This window comes from Pristiophorus japonicus, chromosome 12 (assembly GCF_044704955.1).
Source record: "Pristiophorus japonicus isolate sPriJap1 chromosome 12, sPriJap1.hap1, whole genome shotgun sequence".
NCBI lineage: Eukaryota > Metazoa > Chordata > Chondrichthyes > Pristiophoridae > Pristiophorus > Pristiophorus japonicus.
The window spans coordinates 70,327,421-70,352,278 of NC_091988.1; the positions used below are offsets into that span (position 1 = coordinate 70,327,421).

The 24,858-nt window shown below is 55.1% G+C and overlaps 1 protein-coding gene across 4 annotated transcripts in view; it reads right to left on the minus strand.

The window, feature by feature from the left end:
• Nucleotides 1-24,858, minus strand: part of LOC139277322 (uncharacterized) — a 97,999-nt gene that overhangs the window by 64,352 nt on the left and 8,789 nt on the right. For all 4 annotated transcript variants that reach the window (XM_070895636.1, XM_070895638.1, XM_070895635.1 and 1 more), the window contains exon 4: nt 22,603-22,670. In XM_070895636.1, coding sequence (XP_070751737.1) covers nt 22,603-22,670 — 68 coding nt within the window. The remainder of the gene's footprint in view (nt 1-22,602; nt 22,671-24,858) is intronic.

A 24,858-nucleotide genomic window follows, 5' to 3' on the forward strand; every position in this document is an offset into this window, starting at 1 on the left:
TCATCGGGGACTTGGCCTGGAGGGTGGTGCACGGAGCAGTGCCGTGCAATAAATTTTTAAGCCGGTTCACGGACTCCCAGGCCGCCTGCAATTTCTGCGGTCTGGAGGAGTCCGTGTTCCATGTTTTTCTTGAATGCACAAGGTTGCAGCCCCTGTTCCACTATTTGAAGGGGCTGCTCCTGAAATTCTGGCTGCACTTCAGTCCCACTCTCCTGATCTTTGGGCACCCTGTGCGGAGGGGAGCGGGTAGGTCCGAAGGCCTCCTCGTAGGACTGCTCCTGGGCACGGCCAAGGGTGCCATCAGCCGGTCCAGGCAGCGGGCGGTCGAGGGGGTCGTTCAACCTGACTGCCTGCCTCTCTTCCGCTCTTACATCCGGTCCAGGGTGTCCTTGGAGATGGAGCACGCGGTGTCCACCGGTACGCTCGCGGCCTTCCGCGAGAGGTGGGCACCGGAGGGACTGGAGTGCATCATCACGCCCGGCAACCAAATTTTAATTTGATTTTACGTTTTTTAAGTTTAATTTGTTTTAATTGCCGGTGCTTTTAGTGTCCCCCTCTCCTTTTATAGGGGGCACTGGAAAAAAGGAAAAATTTGATTTTAGTGCCCAAAAAAAAAAACCACCAAAAAAAAAAAAAAAGGGCCTTGTAAATGTCTTGTGTGTGTCATCCAGGTCGGGTGGCACGGATACATGTTTTATGTTTTCGCAGGTAAACTCAAAAGAGTTTCATGCACAAGGACTCGCGGCCTTCCGCGAGAGGTGGGCACCGGAGGGACTGGAGTGCATCATCACGCCCGGCAACCAAATTTTAATTTGATTTTACGTTTTAAAGTTTAATTTGTTTTAATTGCCGGTGCTTTTAGTGTCCCCCTCCCCTTTTATAGGGGGCACTGGAAAAAATTTGATTTTAGCGCCCAAAAAAAAAGAAAAAAAGAAAAACACAAAAAAAAAAGGAGAAAAAAAAAAAGGGCCTTGTAAATGTCTGGTGTGTCACCCAGGTCGGGTGGCACGGTTTAATGTTTTTTTGTTTTGCAGATAAACTCCAAAAAGAGTTTCATGCACAAGGAGGTGGCACGGTTTAATGTTTTTTGTTTTGCAGATAAACTCAAAAGAGTTTCATGCACAAGGAGGTGGCACGGTTTAATGTTTTTTGTTTTGCAGATAAACTCCAAAAAGAGTTTCATGCACAAGGACCAATTGAGGAGCAGTGGAGGCGTGTCCTGATCAGTTGGAGCTGAGCTGCAGTGAGGAGAGCAGCTATCAACTTTTGCTCTTGCCTGGAAGGCCTGGAGAGCCCTGAGAACAGCCCAGGAAAAGAAGGAAGGAAGGGGCTTCACCACCAACTTTCACCCAGAGGGAGAGGAGGAAAAAGCAGAAAACTTTTACTCACTTTACCATTTCTACAAGGAGTTGGAGAGAGGGGGAAAGACCAAAACAACATCCAGTGTGGAAGGAGGGTGACTCTACATCTTCTACAGGTGGGTGTGGGTGCATTTCCCAAAAAGACTTTGTTATATCGGTGGGGGGAGGAAAGAAGACCACTGAGGGCCGGAACATCGCGGGGGGTGTGTGTGTGTGGAAGTGTGTGTGGGGGCCTTGCTTACAACTAGGCCCCCCCCACAATTGAACCCCCCCCCTCCCCCAATTGCCTAGCCTGGGATAGCTGGAGCTACCAGGCTGAAGATTTTATTTACCACTTATTTAACATCATTAGGAGTGTGTGCCTGGTGGCTCTAGCTGCCCCAGGTGAAGACATCTTCTCCCCACACCTGAAGACCATCCCAAAGACTGTGTTTGTGTTTTTTGCCATCTGGGGAGTGCACCCACCCACAGCTGCGAGGGGAGACCTGACCTCGCAATCCCTTTCCACCCCCCTCTCTCTTTCTCCTGTTACTCTGTTTCTCCCCTCTCTCTCTGAGGCCTCTTTCTTCCAAATTAATAAAAAAAAACAATTAAGACAACTGAGCAGAGGGAGCAAGGCCTCTCCCCAATTGTCAACGAGGGGAGAGGTGCCTCGTTAAGGGCTCCTCTGCTCAGTTAATATACGAGGCCATTAAAGACCATTAAGGCCTGTGACTTTGGGGTGGGTGTAGCCCTTAAAGGGACCCCGTGATGGCGACCCCATCCACGCCGGTGGCAGGGCCAGCGAAGACGTATGCGCAGGTGGCAACCGCTTCCACGGCACCTCCTGCGCCACCCGCTGCCCTGCCACCATTCAGATTCATTACAAAAAAACACGGGGTCAAGAGCTACACTCACCCCACAATGAGCATCGAGGAGTGCGTGCGGGCGATGGCTGGGGTAGTCGGCCCCTCGGCCATTGTCGCAGCCTCCAAGATGTCTGGGAAGGCTGTTTTCTTCCTGGGGTCGGAGCGGGCGGTGTCCCTGGCCCTCGAAAGGGGGCTCACGGTGGGCGGGACGTTCTTGCCGGTGGATCCTCTCGAGGCCACCGCGCAGAGGGTCATCGTGTCGAACGTCCCGCCCTTTGTTCCCGCTGAGCTCCTCCTCCCTCACCTACAACAACTGGGGGAGGTAAGGTCAGGGATCAACCCCATACCGCTCGGCCTCAGGGAGAACAGCCTGCGCCACGTGTTCTCCTTCCGCCGCCAGCTCTTTGTCCGGCTGGCGCGAGAGGACACGACGGAGGGAAATTTTAATGTGGTGCACGAGGGGACTGCCTACCGCGTCTTCTGGACGTCGGACGGCGTGCGGTGCCATGCCTGCAAGGAGGTGGGGCACGTTCGCAAGAACTGCCCCGCCTCCAAGGCCGCCAAACCACCGAAGGCGGCCAAGGCTGGCGCCGCCGCCACCCCTCCCCCTAGTTGCGTCCGCGTGCCGGGAGCCGTAGGTGCGCGGGCATCGTCGGAGGCCTTTGTTTTCAGGGCCTCCGGCGGGGGGGAGGGAGAGCGTCCGAGCGGAAAGAAGGCGCGGAACAAGAAGAAACATCTAGAGGCGGGTCCCCTCAGTGCGCCAGAAAGATTGACCACCGCGCTCGGCCCAACCCAGCCACCGGCGAGCGCGGGGTGCCCTGAGCCCGTGCCCGAGCCCTTGAACAACACCACAGAGGGGCCCGGGCGCGGGCAAGAAAAGGAAAAGGGGGGGGCGGAGCGGGAGGCCTCGGCAGACATGGAGGTCTCCCTGACTCCGCGCGCCCCCAGGAACAAAAAGAGGCACCGCCCCAATGAGGCGGAGGGGGAACAACATCCCTCCGTGGAGGAGGCGGTGCCCGCCGCGTGTCCCGCGTCCCCCACCAGCGCCCCCAAATTGCGCTGCAGGCGCGAGGAGTCTTTCCCCGGGGAGGGTGAGGCAGTCGAGGCTGCCCAGCCGCTGCCTCCTGGGGAGGGCGTGGAAGATCTGCCTGTCGTGGGGGGCGTGGGGCCAGAGGAAGAATGCGTAGCCGCCGGGTCGAGCGTCCCGGGGACCGAGGCGGGCGAGGCCGAAAAGGCCGAACCTGAGCCCGCCCAGCCAATACCCAACTTCCCCCGGGATTTGCTCGACTCGGTAGAAACTGAAAAAATGGAAAAGTTTAATCAATCCGCACACGCTGGGCTGGGGGGAGGCGGCGGGGAGGGGGGGGAAGAACAACAACCCTCGCCCCCTACTTTGGAGCTGAGGGACTTGGTGGACCTGGAGAATTTTCTAAACCAGGTCTCTCCGTGTTCCCCGGCTCCTGGGGCGGAGGAGGAACCCCTTCCGCTGTCGCTTCCCGACCCAGCACCAATTTTAAAAGAGCCCAGTGGGGACTCCTCTGCCGACGATCCTGGGGGTGGGATCGGGGCAGAGCCAGGGCCAGATGGAGCGGCCGGGCCGTTTGCCGTACCTCGTGCGGTCGACGGGCCGGCTGCTAGCGGCGACCTCCCGGAGGGGGACGGGGACTCGGTGGAGGACGCGGGTGAAGATCTCGAGTCCATCGCCAGTGAGGCTGTGGATCTGCTCGCGGCCGCCACTGAGACCCTCCTCATTCCCGCAGAGGAACTCCGGGACTTTTTGGTCCAGTGCCGGGGTCGCCGCGACCAAGCCCGTCTGGCCCTGGAAAGATGGTCCGAGCCGGGGCTGCTCGTCGCGTCCGTCCGCGCCGCCGCTAAAACCATGGCCGCGGGCGGGCCCTTATTAAAGGCTCAAGGCCTTGAGCTGCGCCGGCTCAAAAAGTTCCTCGCTGGGCTGCTGAAGGAGCGGAGTTCAACAAAAGACTCCGCTCCCTCCCCCACAATAGGTTAAGGTAGAGGTTGCACTATGCTTTTGCCATGAAGATAACCATAGCCAGCCTCAACATCAACGGCAGCAGAGGGGCACGCCGTAGATTTGACAATTTTTCGCTCCTGCGGGAGGGGAAATATGCGGTGTGCTTCCTGCAAGAAACCCACACCGTTCCGGGAGACGAAGCCACGTGGCTCCTGGAATGGCAAGGAGAGGTCCGCATGAGCCACCTCACCGCCATTTCTAGTGGGGTGGCCATCTTGCTGGGCCCGCATTTTCAGCCGGAGATCTTGGGGGTCGAGGAGCCCGTGCCAGGCCGCTTGCTGCACGTAACGGTTCGCCTGGGGGACGTGCCGCTCCATCTCGTGAACGTGTACGCCCCTCATCCCGGCCCGCAGCAAACGCGCTTCTTTGAAGAGGTGTCCGCTCTTCTTGGCTCCGTCGACGTCGGCGACTGCATTGTCCTCGGGGGGGATTTTAACTGCACCCTCGAGGCGAGGGACCGCTCCGGTGCCCCGCAGTGCATGACGGCGATGGAGAAGTTGAGGGACCTGGTCGGGTCCTTCGACTTGGTGGACGTCTGGCGAAATCTCCACCCCGACTCCAGCGCCTTTACTTGGGTGAGGCCTGGAGTTGGATGGTCTAGAGTCGACCGCCTTTACGTGTCTCGGGCGTACGTTTCCATGCGGCCGGTGCCGTGTTCGGACCACCACCTGGTGTGGGCGGAGCTCGCTTCGCTCCGCGCGAGGACGGGGTCCGCGTACTGGCACTTTAACAACCGGCTGCTGGAGGACGTGCGTTTCCAGGACTCGTTCCGTCGATTCTGGTCCGACTGGAGAAGGAAGCAGGGGGGCTTCCCCTCCTTGAGGCTATGGTGGGACGTGGGCAAGGCTCACGTCCGCGTCTTCTGTCAAGAGTACGCGAGGGGGTCGACCAAGAGGCGGGCGGCCAGAGTCGGGCGCCTAGAAAAAGAGGTGCTCGACCTGGAAGCCCGTCTCGGTCAAGTCGTCCAGGACCCGGCCCTGCGGACGGTGTACGAAGCGAAGAAGGCCGCGCTGAAGGACCTGCAGCTCGTCGGGTCCCGAGGCGCGTTCGTGAGGTCGCGGATCCGGTTCCTGCGGGATCTGGACCGCGGCTCCCCCTTCTTCTACTCGCTGGAAAAAAGGCAGAGTGTCCGTAAGCAGCTCTTGACGCTGCTGGCCGACGACGGCTCTCTCGTCTCGGATCCGGAGGGCGTCAACAACAGGGTCCGTGAATATTACGGGGCTCTGTTCTCTCCGGATCCGTCCAGCAAGGAAGCGCGTAGAGTTTTGTGGGAGGACCTGCCGAAGGTCAGCCCGGAGGGCGCCGAAAATCTGGAAGCTCCGCTAAGCCTGGCGGAGCTGACCGGTGCCCTCGCCCGGCTCTCGAGGGGAAAATCCCCGGGGCTGGACGGGCTGACCGTGGAGTTCCACAGGGCGTTCTGGGACGTCCTGGGGAGCGACTACGCGCGGGTCCTGGGGGAAAGTCTGGCGACCGGGGAGATGCCCCTCTCTTGGCGCAGGGCAGTCATCGTCCTGCTGCCTAAGAAGGGCGATCTCCGCCTCCTTAAGAACTGGCGCCCGGTCGCCCTCCTCAGCACGGACTACAAAATCTTCGCCAGGGTGATGTCTGCTCGCCTTGGTGCCGTGCTGGACCACATGATCCACCCCGACCAGTCCTACACGGTCCCGGGCCGGACAATCCACGATAACATCCATCTGGTCCGGGACCTCATCCATTGTTCCCAGGAGGCTGGTCTGTCGGTCGCCTTCCTATCCCTCGACCAAGAGAAGGCGTTCGACAGGGTGGATCACGACTATCTGCTCGGAACTCTGCGCGCTTTCGGGTTCGGGACGCATTTCGTCGCCCGGATCCGACTTTTGTACGCCGCCGCGGAGTGTCTGATTAAAGTTAACGGGTCCTTGACGGCGCCCCTTCGCTTTAGGAGAGGGGTGCGCCAGGGATACCCCATGTCCGGCCAGTTATACGCCGTTTGCGTGGAGCCTTTCCTGCGCCTCTTGCGGACGAGGTTGACGAGACTGGCTCTGCAAGGGCCGGGCGTGGAGGTCGTCCTCTCGGCTTACGCCGATGACGTGCTCCTCGCGGTAGAGGATCCCGCTGACCTGCGGAGGATGCGTGAGTGCCAGGAGATTTACTCGGCCGCGTCCTCCGCCAGGATCAACTGGGAGAAATGTTCCGGACTCCTGGTGGGTCAGTGGCGGGTGGACTCCCTGCCGGAGGAGCTCAGGCTTTTTGCCTGGAGCACGACCCATCTCCTCTATCTGGGAGTCTACCTTAGCCCCGACGAGGGAGCCTGGCCGGCGAACTGGCAGGAGCTGGAGGCCAAGGTCGCCGCTCGCCTAGGGCGCTGGACAGGACTGCTCCGAGTGCTGTCCTACAGGGGTCGAGCGCTCGTCATAAACCAGCTGGTGGCCGCAATGTTGTGGTACCGGCTGGTCACTTTGACCCCTCCCCCTGCGTTTGTCGCCAAGATACAGAAGAAGCTGGTGGACTTCTTCTGGAACAACAGGAAGCACTGGGTCTCTGCTGCGGTTTTGAGTCTCCCGCTTGAGGAGGGCGGTCAGTCGTTGGTGTGCGTCAGCGCCCAGCTTGCGACTTTCCGTCTTCAGACCCTGCAGAGATACCTTTACGTCGAGCCCCCTCCTAGGTGGTGCGCTCTGGCGAGGTATTTCTTCCGCCAGCAGCTCGACCTCAATTATGACACGCAGCTCCTGTTTGTGAACTTGGGGGGTGCCAGGACCGCCCTCTGGGAGCTGCCTGTCTTTTACAGGGAACTCATCAGGGTCTGGAACAAAGTCTCCACCAAGCGCAGCTCTCCGCCGGCTGGAGTGGCGGCCGTCCTGCAGGAACCGCTGCTCGGGAATCCGTACCTCCACGGCCGAGGCTTTATGTGGCGGTCGGAAGAGAGGGCTGTGGCTGGTGAGGTGACCAGGGTCAGGGACCTGCTCGATGGCGGAGGAGCGGGCTGGATGGCGCCAGACACGCTGGCGCGGCGCCTAAATTCTGCCAACGTCCGCCACGCGGCCGATGCCATCGAGTCGCTAAAAACAGCTCTGGGCCCTGACTCCGTTAGGTGCATCGAGGAGGCTCAGGCACGTGGGGAGATCCCGTCCGAACTGACCCCCATCCGGACGGAATTCCTCATCGGCGCCAAACCCCGGAACCTCCCTCGGGGGCCGGCGCCTCACAACTTGAGCCGCCTCGGGGAAATCCCCTCCGTGCCTTTCAGTTCCGCGCGGAGGGGTTTCCTGTACGGGCTGCTCCTGCACACCCTCAACTTTGCCATCCTCGCCGGCCGTCCGGACACGCCATGGCGTACCATCTTGCCGTCCGGAGGAGGCGGGGGTCCCCGATGGAGGGCACTCTACGCAGGGGTCCTCCCACTATTCATCGGGGACTTGGCCTGGAGGGTGGTGCACGGAGCAGTGCCGTGCAATAAATTTTTAAGCCGGTTCACGGACTCCCAGGCCGCCTGCAATTTCTGCGGTCTGGAGGAGTCCGTGTTCCATGTTTTTCTTGAATGCACAAGGTTGCAGCCCCTGTTCCACTATTTGAAGGGGCTGCTCCTGAAATTCTGGCTGCACTTCAGTCCCACTCTCCTGATCTTTGGGCACCCTGTGCGGAGGGGAGCGGGTAGGTCCGAAGGCCTCCTCGTAGGACTGCTCCTGGGCACGGCCAAGGGTGCCATCAGCCGGTCCAGGCAGCGGGCGGTCGAGGGGGTCGTTCAACCTGACTGCCTGCCTCTCTTCCGCTCTTACATCCGGTCCAGGGTGTCCTTGGAGATGGAGCACGCGGTGTCCACCGGTACGCTCGCGGCCTTCCGCGAGAGGTGGGCACCGGAGGGACTGGAGTGCATCATCACGCCCGGCAACCAAATTTTAATTTGATTTTACGTTTTTTAAGTTTAATTTGTTTTAATTGCCGGTGCTTTTAGTGTCCCCCTCTCCTTTTATAGGGGGCACTGGAAAAAAGGAAAAATTTGATTTTAGTGCCCAAAAAAAAAAACCACCAAAAAAAAAAAAAAAGGGCCTTGTAAATGTCTTGTGTGTGTCATCCAGGTCGGGTGGCACGGATACATGTTTTATGTTTTCGCAGGTAAACTCAAAAGAGTTTCATGCACAAGGACTCGCGGCCTTCCGCGAGAGGTGGGCACCGGAGGGACTGGAGTGCATCATCACGCCCGGCAACCAAATTTTAATTTGATTTTACGTTTTAAAGTTTAATTTGTTTTAATTGCCGGTGCTTTTAGTGTCCCCCTCCCCTTTTATAGGGGGCACTGGAAAAAATTTGATTTTAGCGCCCAAAAAAAAAGAAAAAAAGAAAAACACAAAAAAAAAAGGAGAAAAAAAAAAAAGGGCCTTGTAAATGTCTGGTGTGTCACCCAGGTCGGGTGGCACGGTTTAATGTTTTTTTGTTTTGCAGATAAACTCCAAAAAGAGTTTCATGCACAAGGAGGTGGCACGGTTTAATGTTTTTTGTTTTGCAGATAAACTCAAAAGAGTTTCATGCACAAGGAGGTGGCACGGTTTAATGTTTTTTGTTTTGCAGATAAACTCCAAAAAGAGTTTCATGCACAAGGACCAATTGAGGAGCAGTGGAGGCGTGTCCTGATCAGTTGGAGCTGAGCTGCAGTGAGGAGAGCAGCTATCAACTTTTGCTCTTGCCTGGAAGGCCTGGAGAGCCCTGAGAACAGCCCAGGAAAAGAAGGAAGGAAGGGGCTTCACCACCAACTTTCACCCAGAGGGAGAGGAGGAAAAAGCAGAAAACTTTTACTCACTTTACCATTTCTACAAGGAGTTGGAGAGAGGGGGAAAGACCAAAACAACATCCAGTGTGGAAGGAGGGTGACTCTACATCTTCTACAGGTGGGTGTGGGTGCATTTCCCAAAAAGACTTTGTTATATCGGTGGGGGGAGGAAAGAAGACCACTGAGGGCCGGAACATCGCGGGGGGTGTGTGTGTGTGGAAGTGTGTGTGGGGGCCTTGCTTACAACTAGGCCCCCCCCACAATTGAACCCCCCCTCCCCCAATTGCCTAGCCTGGGATAGCTGGAGCTACCAGGCTGAAGATTTTATTTACCACTTATTTAACATCATTAGGAGTGTGTGCCTGGTGGCTCTAGCTGCCCCAGGTGAAGACATCTTCTCTCCTCACCCGAAGACCATCCCAAAGACTATTTTGTGTTTTACCATCTGGGGATTGCACCCACCCACAGCTGCGAGGGGAGATCTGCCCTCGCAGTTCCCCCCCCCCTTCCCACCCCCCTCTCTCTTTCTCTGTTACTCTGTTTCTCCCCTCTCTCTGAGACCCCTTCCTCCCAAATTAATTTTTTTTTTAAATATAAAACAATTGAGACAACTGAGCAGAGGGAGCAAGGCCCCTCCCCAATTGCCAACTAGGGGAGAGGTGTGCCTCGTTAAGAGCTCCTCTGCTCAGTCTAATCAAACGAGGCCAATCAAGACCATTAAGGCCTGTGACTTTGGGGTGGGTGTAGCCCTTAAAGGGACCCCGTGATGGCGACCCCATCCACGCCGGTGGCAGGGCCAGTGAAGACATATGTGCAGGTGGCAACCGCTTCCACGGCACCTCCTGCGCCACCCGCTGCCCTGCCACCATTCAGACTTATAACCAGGAAACACGGGGTCAAGAGCTACACTCACCCCACAATGAGCATTGAGGAGTGCGTGCGGGCGATGGCTGGGGTAGTCAGCCCCTCGGCCATTGTCGCAGCCTCCAAGATGTCTGGGAAGGCTGTGTTCTTCCTGGGGTCGGAGCGAGCGGTGTCCCTGGCCCTCGAAAAGGGGCTCATGGTGGGCGGGACGTTCCTGCCGGTGGATCCTCTCGAGGCCACCGCGCAGAGGGTCATCGTGTCGAACGTCCCGCCCTTTGTTCCCGCTGAGCTCCTCCTCCCTCACCTACAACAACTGGGGGAGGTAAGGTCGGGGATCAACCCCATACCGCTCGGCCTCAGGGAGAACAGCCTGCGCCACGTGTTCTCCTTCCGCCGCCAGCTCTTTGTCCGGCTGGCGCGGGAGGAGACGACGGAGGGTAGTTTTAATGTGGTGCACGAGGGGACTGCCTACCGCGTCTTCTGGACGTCGGACGGCGTGCGGTGCCATGCCTGCAGAGAGGTGGGGCACGTTCGCAAGAACTGCCCCGACTCCGAGGCCGCCAAACCACCGAAGGCGGCCAAGGCTGGCGCCGCCGCCACCCCTCCCCCTAGTTGCATCCGCGTGCCGGGAGCCGTAGGTGCGCGGGCATCGTCGGGGGCCTTTGTTTTCACGGCCTCCGGCGGGGGGGAGGGAGAGCGTCCGACCGGAAAGAAGGCGCGGAATAAGGTGAAACATCTAGAGGCGGGTCCCCTCAGTGCGCCGGAAAGATTGACCACCGCGCTCAGCCCAACCCAGTCACCGGCGAGCGCGGGGTGCCCTGAGCCCGTGCCCGAGCCCTTGACCAATACCGCATAGGGGCTCGGGCGAGGGCAAGAAAAGGAAAAGGGAGGGGCGGAGCGGGAGGCCTCGGCAGACATGGAGGTCTCCCTGCCTCAGCGCACCCCCAGCAACAAAAGGCGCCGCTCCGATGAGGCGGAGGGGGAACAACATGCCTCCGCGGAGGAGTCGGTGCCCGCCGCGTGTCCCGCGTCCCCCACCAGCGCCCCCAAGCAGCGCCGTAGGCGGGAGGAGTCTGTCCCCGGGGAGGGTGACACAGTCGAGGCTGCCCAGCCTCTGCCTCCCGGGGATGGCGTGGAGGATCTGCCTGTCGTGGGGGGCGTGGGGACCGCGGAGGAATGCATTGCCGCCGGGCCGGGCGTCCCGGGGACTGAGGCGGGCGGGGCCGAAAAGGCCGAACCTGAGCCCGCCCAGCCAATACCCAATTTCCCCCGGGAGTCGCTCGACCCGGCAGAAAATGAAATGAATGATTTTTATGACACTGTAGATGCTGGGCCGGGGGGTGGCAGCGGGGAGGGGGAGGAACACCCACCCTCGCCCCCTACTTTGGAGCTGGAGCACTTGGGGAGCCTGGGGATTTCCTATGGCCGGGTCTCTCCTTGTTCCCCGGTTCCTGGGGCGGAGGGGGAACCCCTTCCGCTGTCATTTCCCGACCCAGCACCATTTTTAAAAGAGCCCAGTGGGGACTCCTCTGCCGACGATCCTGGGGGTGGGATCGGGGCAGAGCCAGGGCCGGTTGGAGCAGCCGGTTCATTTGCCGTACCTTGTGCGGTCGATGGGCCGGCTGCTGGCGGCCACCTCCCGGAGGAGGACGGGGACTCGGTGGGGGACGCGGGAGAAAATCTAGAGACCACCGCCAGCAAGGCGGTGGATCTGCTCGCGGCCGCCGCCGAGACCATCCTCATTCCTGCAAAGGAACTCTGGGACTTTTTGGCCCAGAGCCGGGGTCGCTGCAACCAAGCCCGACTGGCCCTGGAAAAATGGTCCGAGCCAGAGCTGATCAAGGGGTCCGTCCGCGCCGCCGCTAAAACCTTGGCCGCGGGCGGGCCCTTGACAAAGGCGCAACACCTCGAGCTGCGCAAGCTCGAGGGACTCCTCGCTGGGCTGCGGAGGGAGTGGAGTTCAACAAAAGACTCCGCTCCCTCCCCCACAATAGGTTAAGGTAGAGGTTGCTCTATGCTTTTGCCATGAAGATAACCATAGCCAGCCTCAACATCAACGGCGGCAGAGGGGCACGCCGTAGATTTGACAATTTTTCGCTCCTGCGGGAGGGGAAATATGCGGTGTGGTTCCTGCAAGAAACCCACACCGTTCCGGGAGACGAAGCCACGTGGCTCCTGGAATGGCAAGGAGAGGTCCGCATGAGCCACCTCACCGCCATTTCTGGTGGGGTGGCCATCTTGCTGGGCCCGCATTTTCAGCCGGAGATCTTGGGGGTCGAGGAGCCCGTGCCAGGCCGCTTGCTGCACGTAACGGTTCGCCTGGGGGACGTGCCGCTCCATCTCGTGAACGTGTACGCCCCTCAGCCCGGCCCGCAGCAAACGCGCTTCTTTGAAGAGGTGTCCGCTCTTCTTGGCTCCGTCGACGTCGGCGACTGCATTGTCCTCGGGGGGGGATTTTAACTGCACCCTCGAGGCGAGGGACCGCTCCGGTGCCCCGCAATGCATGACGGCGATGGAGAAGTTGAGGGACCTGGTCGGGTCCTTCGACTTGGTGGACGTCTGGCGAAATCTCCACCCCGACTCCAGCGCCTTTAATTGGGTGAGGCCTGGAGTAGGATGGTCCAGAGTCGACCGCCTTTACGTGTCTCGGGCGTACGTTTCCTGCGTCCCGGCGGCCTCCATGCGGCCGGTGCCGTGTTCGGACCACCACCTGGTGTGGGCGGAGCTCGCTTCGCTCCGCGCGAGGACGGGGTCCGCGTACTGGCACTTTAACAACCGGCTGCTGGAGGACGTGCGGTTCCAGGACTCGTTCCGTCGATTCTGGTCCGACTGGAGAAGGAAGCAGGGGGGCTTCCCCTCCTTGAGGCTATGGTGGGACGTGGGCAAGGCTCACGTCCGCGTCTTCTGTCAAGAGTACGCGAGGGGGTCGACCAAGAGGCGGGCGGCCAGAGTCGGGCGCCTAGAAAAAGAGGTGCTCGACCTGGAAGCCCGTCTCGGTCAAGTCGTCCAGGACCCGGCCCTGCGGACGGTGTACGAAGCGAAGAAGGCCGCGCTGAAGGACCTGCAGCTCGTCGGGTCCCGAGGCGCGTTCGTGAGGTCGCGGATCCGGTTCCTGCGGGATCTGGACCGCGGCTCCCCCTTCTTCTACTCGCTGGAAAAAAGGCAGAGTGTCCGTAAGCAGCTCTTGACGCTGCTGGCCGACGACGGCTCTCTCGTCTCGGATCCGGAGGGCGTCAACAACAGGGCCCGTGAATATTACGGGGCTCTGTTCTCTCCGGATCCGTCCAGCGAGGAAGCACGTAGAGTTTTGTGGGAGGACTTGCCGAAGGTCAGCCCGGAGGGCGCCGAAAATCTGGAAGCTCCGCTAAGCCTGGCGGAGCTGACCGGTGCCCTCGACCGGCTCTCGAGGGGAAAATCCCCGGGGCTGGACGGGCTGACCGTGGAGTTCCACAGGGCGTTCTGGGACGTCCTGGGGAGCGACTACGCGCGGGTCCTGGGGGAAAGTCTGGCGATCGGGGAGATGCCCCTCTCTTGGCGCAGGGCAGTCATCGTCCTGCTGCCTAAGAAGGGCGATCTCCGCCTCCTTAAGAACTGGCGCCCGGTCTCCCTCCTCAGCACGGACTACAAAATCTTCGCCAGGGCGATGTCTGCTCGCCTTGGTGCCGTGCTGGACCACATGATCCACCCCGACCAGTCCTACACGGTCCCGGGCCGGACAATCCACGATAACATCCATCTGGTCCGGGACCTCATCCATTGTTCCCAGGAGGCTGGTCTGTCGGTCGCCTTCCTATCCCTCGACCAAGAGAAAGCGTTCGACAGGGTGGATCACGACTATCTGCTCGGAACTCTGCGCGCTTTCGGGTTCGGGACGCATTTCGTCGCCCGGATCCGACTTTTGTACGCCGCCACGGAGTGTCTGATTAAGGTTAACGGGTCCTTGACGGCGCCCCTTCGCTTTAGGAGAGGGATGTGCCAGGGATGCCCCATGTCCGGCCAGTTATACGCCGTTTGCGCGGAGCCTTTCCTGCGCCTCTTGCGGACGAGGTTGACGGGACTGGCTTATGCCGATGACGTGCTCCTCGCGGTAGAGGATCCCGCTGACCTGCGGAGGATGCGCGAGTGCCATGAGATTTACTCGGCCGCGTCCTCCGCCAGGATCAACTGGGAGAAATGTTCCGGACTCCTGGTGGTTCAGTGGCGGGTGGACTCCCTGCCGGAGGAGCTCAGGCCTTTTTCCTGGAGCACGACCCATCTCCTCTATCTGGGAGTCTACCTTAGCCCCGACGAGGGAGCCTGGCCGGCGAACTGGCAGGAGCTGGAGGCCAAGGTCGCCGCTCGCCTAGGGCGCTGGACAGGACTGCTCCGAGTGCTGTCCTACAGGGGTCGAGCGCTAGTCATAAACCAGCTGGTGGCCGCAATGTTGTGGTACCGGCTGGTCACTTTGACCCCTCCCCCTGCGTTTGTCGCCAAGATACAGAAGAAGCTGGTGGACTTCTTCTGGAACAACAGGAAGCACTGGGTCTCTGCTGTGGTCTTGAGTCTCCCGCTTGAGGAGGGCGGTCAGTCGTTGGTGTGCGTCAGCGCCCAGCTCGCGACTTTCCGTCTTCAGACCCTGCAGAGATACCTTTACGTCGAGCCCCCTCCTAGGTGGTGTGCTCTGGCGACGTATTTCTTCCGCCAGCAGCGCGACCTCAATTACGATACGCAGCTCCTGTTTGTGAACTTGGGGGCTGTCAGGACCGCCCTCCGGGAGCTGCCTGTCTTTTACAAGGAACTCATCAGGGTCTGGAACAAAGTCTCCACCAAGCGCAGCTCTCCGCCGGCTGGAGTGGTGGCCGTCCTGCAGGAGCCGCTGCTCGGGAATCCGTACCTCCACGACCGAGGTTTTATGTGGCGGTCGGAAGAGAGGGCTGTGGCTGGTGAGGTGACCAGGGTCAGGGACCTGCTCGATGGTGGAGGAGCGGGCTGGATGGCGCCAGACACGCTGGCGCGGCGCCTAAATTCAGCCGACGTCCGCCGCGCGGCCGAAGCCATCGAGTCGCTAAAAACAGCTTTGGGCCCTGACTCTGTTAGATGCATCGAGGAGGCTCAAGCACGTGGGGAGATCCCGTCCGAACTGACCCCCGTCCGGACGGAATTCCTCATTGGCGCCAAACCCCGGAACCTCCCTCGGGGCCGGCGCCTCACAACTTGAGCCGCCTCGGGGAAATCCCCTCCGTGCCTTTCAGTTCCGCGCGGAGGGGTTTCCTGTACGGGCTGCTCCTGCACACTCCCAACTTTGCCATCCTCGCCTGCCGTCCGGACACGCCATGGCGTACCATCCTGCCGTCCGGAGGAGGCGGGGGTCCCCGATGGAGGGCACTCTATGCAGGGGTCCTCCCACTATTCATCGGGGACTTGGCCTGGAGGGTGGTGCACGGAGCAGTGCCGTGCAATAAATTTTTAAGCCGGTTCACGGACTCCCAGGCCGCCTGCCATTTCTGCGGTCTGGAGGAGTCCGTGTTCCATGTTTTTATTGAGTGCACAAGGTTGCAGCCCCTGTTCCATTATTTGAAGGGGCTGCTCCTGAAATTCTGGCTGCACTTCAGTCCCACTCTCCTGATCTTTGGGCACCCTGTGCGGAGGGGAGCGGGTAGGTCCGAAGGCCTCCTCGTAGGACTGCTCCTGGGCACGGCCAAGGGTGCCATCAGCCGGTCCAGGCAGCGGGCGGTCGAGGGGGTCGTTCAACCTGACTGCCTGCCTCTCTTCCGCTCTTACATCCGGTCCAGGGTGTCCTTGGAGATGGAGCACGCGGTGTCCACCGGTACGCTCGCGGCCTTCCGCGAGAGGTGGGCACCGGAGGGACTGGAGTGCATCATCACGCCCGGCAACCAAATTTTAATTTGATTTTATGTTTTAAAGTTTAATTTGTTTTAATTGCCGGTGCTTTTAGTGTCCCCCTCCCCTTTTATAGGGGGCACTGGAAAAAATTTGATTTTAGCGCCCCAAAAAAAAACAAAAAAAAAAGAAGAAAAAAAGGGGCCTTGTAAATGTCTGCTGTGTCATCCAGGGCGGGTTGCACGGTTTAATGTCTTTTTATGTTCACAGATAAACTCAAAAAGAGTTTCATGCACAAGGACCCGCAGGTACCTCTGCACCGCAGCATGTTGTAATTTCAACCCATTCAAATAATATTCCCTTTTACTGTTTTTTTTCCAAGGTGGATGACCTCACATTTTCCAAAATTGTATTCCATCTGCCAAACCTTAGTCCATTCGCTTAACCTATCTAAATCTCTTTGCAGCCTCTCTGTGTCCTCTACACAACCCGCTTTCCCACTAATCTTTGTGTCATCTGCAAATTTTATTACACTATACTCTGTCCCCTCTTCCAGGTCATCTATGTATATTGTAAGCAGTTGTGGTCCCAGCACCAATCCCTGTGACACACCACTAACCACCGATTTCCAACCCGAAAAGGACCCATTTATCCTGACTCTCTGCTTTCTGTTAGCCAGCCAATTCTCTATCCATGCTAATACATTTCCTCTGACTCTGCGTACCTTTATCTTCTGCAGTAACCTTTTGTGTGGCACCTTATCGAATGTTTTTTGGAAATCCAAATACACCACATCCATCGGTACACCTCTATCCACCATGCTCGTTATATCCTCAAAGAATTACAGTAAGTTAGTTAAACATGATTTCCCCTTCATGAATCCATGCTGCGTCTGCTTGATTGCACTATTCCTATCTAGATGTCCCGCTATTTCTTCCTTAATGATAGCTTCAAGCATTTTCCACACTACAGATGTTAAACTAACCAGCCTATAGTTACCTGCCTTTTGTCTGCCCCCTTTTTTAAACAGGCGTTATATTAGTTGCTTTCCAATCCGATGGTACCTCCCCAGAGTCCAGAGAATTTTGGTAGATTATAACGAACGCATCTGCTATAACTTCCGCCATCTCTTTTAATACCCTGGGATGCATTTCACCAGGACCAGGGGACTTGTCTACCTTGAGATCCATTAGCCTGTCCAGCACTACCCCCCTAGTGATAGTAATTGTCTCAAGGTCCTCCCTTCCCACATTCCCGTGACCAGCAATTTTTGGCAGGGTTTTTGTGTCTTCCACTGTGAAGACCGAAGCAAAATAATTGTTTAAGGTCTCAGCCATTTCCAAATTTCCTATTATTAAATCCCCCTTCTCATCTTCTAAGGGACCAACATTTACTTTAGTCACTCTTTTCCGTTTTATATATCGGTAAAAGCTTTTACTATCTGTTTTTATGTTTTGCGCAAGTTTACTTTCGTAATCTATCTTTCCTTTCTTTATTGCTTTCTTAGTCATTCTTTGCTGTCGTTTAAAATTTTCCCAATCTTCTAGTTTCCCACTAACCTTGGCCACCTTAAATGCATTGGTTTTGAATTTGATACTCTCCTTTATTTCCTTGGTTATCCCTTCTCTTACCGCCCTTCTTTTTCACTGGAATATATTTTTGTTGAGCACTATGAAAGAGCTCCTTAAAAGTCCTCCACTGTTCCTCAATTGTGCCACCGTTTAGTCTGTGTTTCCAGTCTACTTTAGCCAACTCTGCCCTCATCCCACTGTAGTCTCCTTTGTTTAAGCATAGTACGCTCGTTTGAGACACTACTTCCTCACCCTCAATCTGTGTTACAAATTCAACCATACTGTGATCACTCATTCCGAGAGGATCTTTTACTAGGAGATCGTTTATTATTCCTGTCTCATTACACAGGACCAGATCTAAGATAGCTTGCTCCCTTGTAGGTTCTGTAACATACTCTTCTAAGAAACAATCCCGTATGCATTCTATGAATAACTAAGAAGAGGGAGCGTAGACTGAAGAAGAACAAGAAGAAGTTTGATTTGACACACCCAGCCACCAGCTCCTCAAGGTCAATCAGCAAGACCATTTGCAGTATCCCCCATGCTGCAGTGAGTGGAGTGGCACTGCGTGACATCAGCAGGATAGGCAGAGGCACACACAAGACAGTCACTAAGAGAATGCATAAGGGTGATGAGTTGATTTCTTGATGTCATATTGGATGGATAGATATATAAAGTTGGACTGGAAAGTTTGCTTTGTGGTGGCTTTTATTTCAGCATTGTGGCCACAAGGACACTGTAATGGTCAGTGACAGAGGGAACGCAAGGTTTGGGACTAATGTTGAAAGGGGAATTGGAATTGTGGTCACTGGGACCCCAAGGCAGATGATTCCATCCGGAATATCCCGGCACAAAGGGGTTGTCTGGGATGCATCCTTCCATCTGCTTCTTCCTCTTCTTCTGCATCTTACCCTTCTCTCTGCGAGTGGATGCTGTCAATCTGTAATGCCAGCATAAAATGCTGGAAATATTCTTCAACTCAGGCAGCACCTCGACCTGAGACGCGGTCTATGTTTCTTTCTCAACGGATGTTAGGTATGTGCAACATTTTCTGTTTTCACAGAGGCCTTCCTTGTATAAGTTGGTTGATGAGCAGTGGCAGACATTTAAAGAGATATTTCATAACTTCCAACAAAAATATATTCCAATGAGAAGGAAAGAACTTTATGAGAAGGGAGAAGCATCCGTGGCTAACTAAGGAAATAAAGGATGGGATCAAATTGAAAATAATGGCATACAAAATGGCCAAGAATAGTGGGAGGCCAGAGGATTGGGAAACTTTAAAAAAAAACAGCAAAGGACGACCAAAAAAAAATAAAGAGATGGAAGATAGATTATGAGAGTAAACTATAAAAAATATAAAAACAGATAGTAAGAGTTTCTACAGGTATATAAAAAAGAAAAGAGTGGCGAAAGTAAATGTTAGTCCCTTAGAGGATGGGACTGGGGATTTAATAATGAGGAATAGGGAAATGGCAGAAACGTTGAACAAATATTTTGTATCAGTCTTCATGATAGAAGACACTAAAAACATCCCAATAGTGGCTTAAAACCATCACTATCACTTAAGAAAAAGAACTCAGTAAAATAATAGGATTAAAGATGGACAAGTCTCCTGGACCTAATGGCTTGCATTCTAGGGTCTTAAAAGAAGTGGCTGCAGAGATAGATGCATTGGTTGTAATCTACCAAAATTCCCTGGATTCTGGGGAGGTCCCAGCGGATTGGAAAACCGCAAATATAATGCCCCTATTTAAAAAAGGAGGCAGACAGAAAGCAGGCAACTATAGACCAGTTAGGCTGACATCTGTCGTTGGGAAAATGCTGGAGTCCATTATTAAGGAAGCAGTAGCTGGACATTTGGAAAAGCATAATTCAATCAAGCAGAGTCAGCATGGTTTTATGAAAGGGAAATCATGTTTGACAAATTTGCTGGAGTTCTTTAGAGGATGTAACGAGCAAGGTGGATAAAGGGGAATCAGTGGATGTGGTGCATTGGATTTCTAGAAGGCATTTGATAAGGCGCCACATAAAAGGTTACTGCACAAAATAAAAGCTCATGGGTTTGGGGGTAATATATTAGCATGGATAGCAGATTGGCTAACTCACAGAAAACAGAGAGTCGGGATAAATGGGTCATTTTCTGGTTGGCAAACAGTAACTAGTGGTGTGCCACAGGGATCGGTGCTGGAACCTCAACTATTTACAATCTATATTGATGACTTGGATGAAGGGACCGAGTGTAATGTAGCCAAGTTTGCTGATGATACAAAGATGGGTGGGAAAGCAAATTGTGAGGACACAAAAAATCTTCAAAGTGATATAGACAGACTAAGTGAGTGGGCAGACATTTGGCAGCTGGAATATGATGTGGGAAAGTGTGAGGTTATCCACTTTGGCAGGAAAAATAAAAAAGCAAACTATTATTTAAATGGAGATAAATTACAAAATGCTGCAGTACAGACGGATCTGGGGGTCAGTGTACATGAAACACAAAAAGTTAGGATGCAGGTACAGCAAGTAATCAGGAAGGCAAATGGAATGTTGGCCTTATTGCAAGGGGGATGGAGTATAAAAGCAGAGAATTCCTGCTACAACTGTACAAGGTATTGGTGAGGCCACACTTGGAGTACTGCTTACAGTTTTGGTCTCCTTATTTAAGGAAGGATAAACAGGTGCGACGTCCAAAATCCAGAGTTCCGGAATCCGGACACCGGGCCATAGCGGGATCGTCCGGAAACCAGAAAATGTTCCGAAATCCGGACTTCCACGCCTTGGCCGCCCGACCTTCCCCGACCTCCGGCCCGACCTCCTCCATCTTCTGGCTGCCCAACCTCCCCAGGCCTTGGAACTGGCCTCCGGCCGCCCGACCTGCCCCAACCTCCTCCGACCTTCCCCGTCCTCCGGCTCAACCTCCAGCTGCTCGACCTCCGGCCATCCCCCGACGTCCTGCGGCCTGACCGATCTCCTCCGGCCTCAGCCTAACCGACCCCCCCCGGCCTCGACCCGACTCACACCCTTGGACTCCGGTGGCCCGACCGACACCCCCAACCTCCAGCGGCCCGACCGACCCCCCCTACCTACCTCCCACTGTTCAGGCAAAGACATTCTGAAATCCGGAAACACCCGGAATCCGGAACGGCCTCGGTCCCGACGTTTCCGGATTTCGTACGTCACATCTGTACTTGCATTGAAGGCAGCTCAGAGAAGGTTCACTAGATTGATTCCTGAGATGAAAGGGTTAATTTATGAGGGAAGGTTGAGCCTATACTCATTGGAGTTTAGAAGGGTGAGAGGTGATCTTATTGAAACATATAAGATACTGAGGGGGATTGACAGGGTAGATGCAGAGAGGATGTTTCCCCTCGTGGGGGAATCTAGAACTAGGGGGCATAGTTTCAGAATAAGGGGTCGCCCATTTAAAACGGAGATGAGGAGGAACTTCTTCTCTCAGAGGGTCGTGAATCTTTGGAATTCTCTGCCCAGAGAGCTGTGGAAGCTGGGTCATTGAATATATTTAAGGTGGAGATAGACAGATTTCTGAACGATGAGGGAGTCGAGGATTATGGGGAGTGGGCAGAGAAGCGGAGTTGAGCTCAAGATCAGATCAACCATGATCTTATTGAATGGCGGAGCAGGCTCGAGGGGGCAAATAGCCTACTCCTGCTCATATTTTTATGTTCTTAACCATCCGAGGCCTTAAAAGCGTCCAGCAGCACTCACTACACACTTAATATTTTTTTAACATCTATTACAGCAAGCCACTACTTCAACAATTTTTTTTTTTTTTTTAAAAACAGCCAACAAGCCTAAATGTAAACTTACCTGAAAAGTTTGTGTGTCTCTTTAAGAGGTGCTGACTCTAGGGGAATCAAGGGATATGGAGATCAGGCGCGAAAGTGGAGTTGAGCTTGAAGATCAGCCATGATCTTATTGAATTGCGGAGCAGGCTCAAAAGGCCCGATGGTCTACTCCTGCTCCCATTTATGTGCTTAGGGGGAAAGATTCAGTATCGCTCAGTTTGGGGGTGGTAACAGTCGGGAGGTGTGAACCTTCGCGTCAGGCACTGAAGTGTCGCTGCTCTCCAGAAATTCGGGTTACCGCCCACGGAAAGAAGTGGAGTGCTAAATCAAGCGCACCACTTCCTTCCTGAAGGGGGCGGACGCATCAGCAGCACTACACACTGCCGTGTCCAAGGGGCCCTTCTCTCACTTAAAGGGAAGGGCTCACGCTGCCAACTCTGTGTAGGAAAAAGGGTCCTACCTGGACCACCAGGGAGCTGGGGTGCCGCGCTATCAGCAGAGTGCAAGGCGGAGCGATCGCGGCCAGGATCCCGTGAAGAAAATGGATCAGGAGCAGGAAGACAACGGTAAGTTTTTAAAAAATTTTGACTCGGCCACCTTGCCTTTAATCATCGTCCCGGTAGCGGCTGGCTGCCCGATCCGTGCCTCCTACAGATGCCGGTGTTTTCGCCAGGCGCTGACGCAGGGGGTGACAATGAATTTCGGGGCCGGGGGCGATACACACGGCGATGACATCACGATCTTCGAGCGCAGAAGTTCGGGATGCAAAGCCGCTAAACTCCCGCCCAATATGGCGGGAGTCGATAACAGCACCGCATCCGGTCGCAAACGGGAGGCTGCAATTGAGCTGAATTTCTAGCCCTTAGCCTCGTTACACGTTGAGTTTCCCTGGCGTGGTTATGACCCAGCGATGAACTCAGCGTTAGGGTTGATGTTGGCTGAAGTGACATTAATTCGCCATTGCACGCCGAATGACGTCACCAATCCGCCATTTTTTTTTGCCTGGTGCTAATATTTACCGGTAGCGCTACGGAGAGGACCAAAATGGAGGGCGCCGTGGGACCTGCCACCAGCTGGTGAAAGATTGGTAGCAGCCGCTCTTTCACCATTGTTTGCCTGTAACTCGTGGCGTTAAACCACCGAATCTTTGGCCCTATGGTTCTAAGGTTGACCCTGTGTTTCGATAACACTTTCAGGCACTCAGATGATAGTTGCAAATTACCGTCGCAGTGTGTCACAGCCTGGTTGTCCACTCCAATCCTATGGCTTTTGATTTTCAAACTGAGAGCCAAGTTGAAGAGTCTGGGACCTGTGCAAGGGCACGCCACTGAGTTTGAGAAAAGCTGGAGAAGGTGAGGTAACTCAACAAGCGTAGGTTTCAAATGCCTGTGGACTGTAGGAATAAGAATGGAGTGAGGGAGGGAAGGAGTTGACAGACATGAGCTCCTGGGAAAGGGCGAGATCGAGCTGGAGACAGTGAAGGAAGCAGGGAGAGGAAAACAGCATCTGGGACAGGGGATTTGCACATGTCAAGTAATATATTTTTTAAAAATACTAACTTTTACGGTCAACAGCTCCACTCCTTGCTTTTGGATTTGAATCCATCATCATGGAGACACTATGCGACCTACAGATTGGAAAAAGAAGAGTTCACACTAAAAATAGCATTGCCTCTTTTCATTATTAGCTCATTTTTACTAATGAAATTACACTTGCTGCATGAAAAAATGAATGTGTTATAGGCGACGTGAAACATTGGGGGGGGGGAAATTGCGGTGGGAAGCTTCCGGTGGGCGGAGGCCTCCGACCGAAATTTTCCTTACGAAAATCCCTAGTGGTCCCGGAGGTACGTAGGATTGCGCTCCGAGGCCTCGTTGCGCAGTCCATTTTACGCGAACATGTCTTCCAGGAGTGTATGTGTATCTTGGAATCCCGTGGGCCTGGACCACCAATCATAATGTAGTATTCCCATTCATAGTAATGGGAGCTCCGAGTTCCCATTATTATCAATGGGAATACTACTGAACTCACGTACAGGCATCTCCACTCATTTAATATGAAGTTCGGACCTGGAACGTCAGAACCCTAATGGACAACTCCAACAGCGACAGGCCGGAGCGCCGCACCGCCATCGTTGCCCGGGAACTTAGACGCTTTGACATCGACATCGCCGCCCTAAGTGAGACCCGGTGGGCAGGGGAAGGCCAGCTCAAGGAACATGGTGGAGGTTACACCTTTTTCTGGAAAGGAAAACCAGAGGAAGAATGCCGCCTTCATGGAGTCGGCTTCGCTGTCAAAAATGAACTGTTCGGCCGCCTCAAAGACTCCCCCTGTGGGGTTAACGAACGCCTGATGACCCTCGCCTTACCCTATCCCGGAACCAATGCGCCACAGTCTTCAGAGCGTGCGCCCCAACACTCGATGCAACGGATGAGGGTAAAGAGGGTTTTTATTCCAACCTCGAGACACCCCTGTCCCGTGTCCCCAAGGACAACAAATTGATCCTCCTAGAAGACTTTAATGCCAGGGTCGGCAAATACACAGTCCTCTGGGGAGGCATGATTGGCAGAGAGGGGGCAGGGAAATCCAACTCCAACGGCACTCTACTCCTGACAAAATGTCTAGAACACAAACTCCTCATCACCAGCACCCTATTCCACCAGAGGTACAAATACAAGGCATCACGGCAACATCCTCGCTCCAAACACTGGCACCTGCTGGACTATGTCATCGTCCGAGCCAAGGATCACAAGGATGTGCGCACCACCTGCGCCATGACGGGAGCTGACCTTTATGGCTAAAGGGATCAAGAGGTATGGAGAGAAAGCAGGAAAGGGGTTCTGAGGTGAATGATCAGCCATGATCTTATTGAATGGTGGTGCAGGCTCGAAGGGCCGAATGGCCTTCTCCTGCACCTATTTTCTATGTTTCTATGACTGCTGGACGGACCATCACCTAATCCAATCCATCATCAATATTAACATAGCCCCAAAGCAGAGGGGACAGCAGAAGCAGTGCCGTAAAAAAATTAATGTCGGGGCACTTAAAGAACCAGCTCAGAGAGCCCTATACAGCCAGCGCCTCACAGCCAATCTGGTGTGCCTTGATGATCCTGAGATGCTCAATTCCCACAGCACTTGGTCTGCCCTCCAGGCCTCCGTAACCAGTGCCTGTGAAAAGACACTTGGTTACTCAACTAGAAAACACCAGGACTGGTTTGATGAAAACGAGCAGGAGATCCAAGAGCTAATAGATCGTAAGCACAGAGCATTTTTGAGCCTCAAGCAACAACCAAACTCGGGAGCTACAAAGCAATGTTACAGATGGCTCAAGGCTGAGGTCCAACAAAAAACCCAGGACCTAAAGAACAGGTGGTGGATGGAGAAAGCGCAGGTGATACAACAACTAGCCGACAGCTACTAAATACGAGAATTCTTCACTGCAGTCAAGGCCACCTACGGTCCAAACTCCCAAGGCCCCACCCCACTCTTGGCAAAGAACGGAGAAACACTCATCAACGACATCGAGGCTGTCAGGGCCCGCTGGAAGGAGCACTTTGAAGATCTCCTCAATTGAGACTCTGCCTTTGACTCGAGTGTTCTCAATTCGATCCCGCAGCATACAACCCGCCAACACCTCAGTGAAACTCCAACGCTGCACGAGGTAGGCAAAGCCATAAAAAGGCTCAAGAATAACAAGGCTATGGGTGCGGATGGAATTCCTGCTGAGGCGCTAAAATATGGTGGAGAAGCGCAGTGGTGCGGATGCATGACCTCATCTCTCTCATTTGGAGGGAGGAGAGCATGCCGGATGAT